General features: G+C 45.5%; 1 protein-coding gene across 1 annotated transcript in view; it reads left to right on the top strand.

Moving 5' to 3' along the window:
- The first annotated feature begins 719 nt into the window (after positions 1-719).
- Positions 720-2,433, top strand: part of LOC103606393 (gamma-aminobutyric acid receptor subunit gamma-2-like) — a 46,469-nt gene continuing 44,755 nt past the window's right edge. The window contains exon 1 of the mRNA XM_008590993.1: positions 720-1,175. Coding sequence (XP_008589215.1) covers positions 1,069-1,175 — 107 coding nt within the window. The 5' untranslated portion in view covers positions 720-1,068. The remainder of the gene's footprint in view (positions 1,176-2,433) is intronic.

The raw sequence follows: 2,433 nt of genomic DNA on the forward strand, positions 1-2,433 counted from the left end.
TGTTAATCCGTGCTGCAGCAGCAGGCATCACTTCCACTTTGACCTCACAGTTAATCTGCGTGAAAATTAATCACACAGATCCTTTAGTGATTTTTCTGTTTCTTTTAAATACACACACACACACACACACACACACACACACACGCACACACACAAACACACACAGCCTTGTCCCCTCTAAAAGAAAAATCAAAACAAAGCAAACAAATAAACAAATATAACACGATGGACCTGGGGGAGTACGCGTGAGTGTGAGGGGCATGAGTATCCTTACCAATGTGTTCGCTTTTCTCTCCCTTATTTGTCTGGGTGTGTGTCTCTCCCTGCACCCTCCCCCTGCCTTAATTATATTATTCCCCGTACTTGGAAGCCTCTGCCTGAGCTGACGCTTTGATGGTATCTGCAAGCGCTGGTGCTGATCTATTTCTGCCCCCTGAATATTAATTCCTGAATCTGGTAGCAATACATCTCCCCAGTGACGGGACCTACTAGAGGCAGGGGGCGGGGGGAGCCACCATCGGATCATAAGAAAAATTAATCACACAGATCCTTTAGTGATTTTTCTGTTTCTTTTAAATACACACACACACACACACACACACACGCACACAAACACACACAGCCTTGTCCCCTCTAAAAGAAAAATCAAAACAAAGCAAACAAATAAACAAATATAACACGATGGACCTGGGGGAGTACGCGTGAGTGTGAGGGGCATGAGTATCCTTACCAATGTGTTCGCTTTTCTCTCCCTTATTTGTCTGGGTGTGTGTCTCTCCCTGCACCCTCCCCCTGCCTTAATTATATTATTCCCCGTACTTGGAAGCCTCTGCCTGAGCTGACGCTTTGATGGTATCTGCAAGCGCTGGTGCTGATCTATTTCTGCCCCCTGAATATTAATTCCTGAATCTGGTAGCAATACATCTCCCCAGTGACGGGACCTACTAGAGGCAGGGGGCGGGGGGAGCCACCATCGGATCATAAGCATAATAATAATACAAAGGGGAGGGATTCTTCTGCAAGAAGCAAGAGGCGAGAGTGAAAAGAAAAAAAAAAAAAAAAAAGGCGATGAGTTCGCCAAATATGTGGAGCACAGGAAGCTCAGTCTACTCGACTCCTGTATTTTCACAGAAAATGACGGCGTGGATTCTGCTCCTGCTATCATTCTACCCGGGGTAAGATGTGCCCTTTCTGGCGTCGTTTTTTTTCTGGAGAAGTGGGGGAAGGGGTGGGTATGAGGAAATAGGGAGACCACCCAGATTCAAAACAGTCTCCTCGGATTTGGGGCTTTATAATTCAGGGGAGAGTGAATATATGGGGCGGGAACGAGAGGAAGGAAAGAGGAAGGTCACTTTTGTTTATTTATTAATTTATTGGATTTTTGTTTTGTTTTAGAGTGGAAAAGCTAACCTGATTAACACTTTGGGGAGTAGCATTTTGGCTTTACTGCAATGTGATGCTGAGGTGGGCTGTGCTGATAAAGCCGGCGTTTGAGGCCATGTTGAAGGCGTTTTGGGTGGGGGTCTGGAGGAGAAAATTGCAAATGAGGTCCTGGCGCACACCCCATAGATATGTGTGAAGGAGGAGCTGGAGTGGGGGGCGGCTCTGTTCTGTGCACTAATGTATCGCTTGCTCCTGCACCTGGCCATTCTTAAGGTCAGTCAGCCAGGTTTTTTATCCAGCCCCTTTGGCCCGGCAGCCTATTCCCTGTTGGGCAAACATGGTTCAGCACCAGGGACAGCATTCCCGGTCAGAGCCAGATGGAAAGAGGCTTGTCTACCCTGACAGGACATCTTCTCTAAATCTACGCGGACATTCACATAGTCAGAAAGAAGGCCGATGGAGCCAAGGAACACTAATGAAGTCCGGAGACCCTGCTCTCGTTATCGCCACCCCCTCCTTAAGATAGAAGGGGGACTGTTGGGGATGGGGTGGCAGATGTAGTTGAATGAATACATGAGGGAATGTATTTGTGAGAAAGAGTTGTCCTTGCAGCAGTGTTGAAAAATATGCTGAACCAGGTGAATGTCATGCCAGATTTGTGAAGTATGCTTCAGAGTCTTGCTGCACTGAATAGAAAAGAGGGGTGGGGGGAGATTGGAGTTCTGAAAACCTTGAGCATGTGTGTGCTCTGAAATGTTTTGCATCTCATTTATTTTGAACTTCCTCGCACCAAGACTGTCAGGGGAGTATCCTACCAGGTAGTGTAGTTCGCCATTCATCTATACATCTAAACATCTCTTCCGCCTCCTAAGATTTTTACCCAGTACCAAAGTCAGGTTAGAGGTCCAATACTTATATGACCTTCGTTCTCCTATAAGATACTTTAAAAATAAAGCTCCATAAGAATTCCTACACATCCCCACCCCCCACCACCACCAAAAAAAAAAAAAAAAAAAAAAAAAAAAAAAAAAAAAAAAAAAAAAAAAAAAA

The sequence above is a fragment of the Galeopterus variegatus genome, unplaced genomic scaffold, assembly GCF_000696425.1.
Source record: "Galeopterus variegatus unplaced genomic scaffold, G_variegatus-3.0.2 Scaffold6547, whole genome shotgun sequence".
Taxonomy (NCBI): domain Eukaryota; kingdom Metazoa; phylum Chordata; class Mammalia; order Dermoptera; family Cynocephalidae; genus Galeopterus; species Galeopterus variegatus.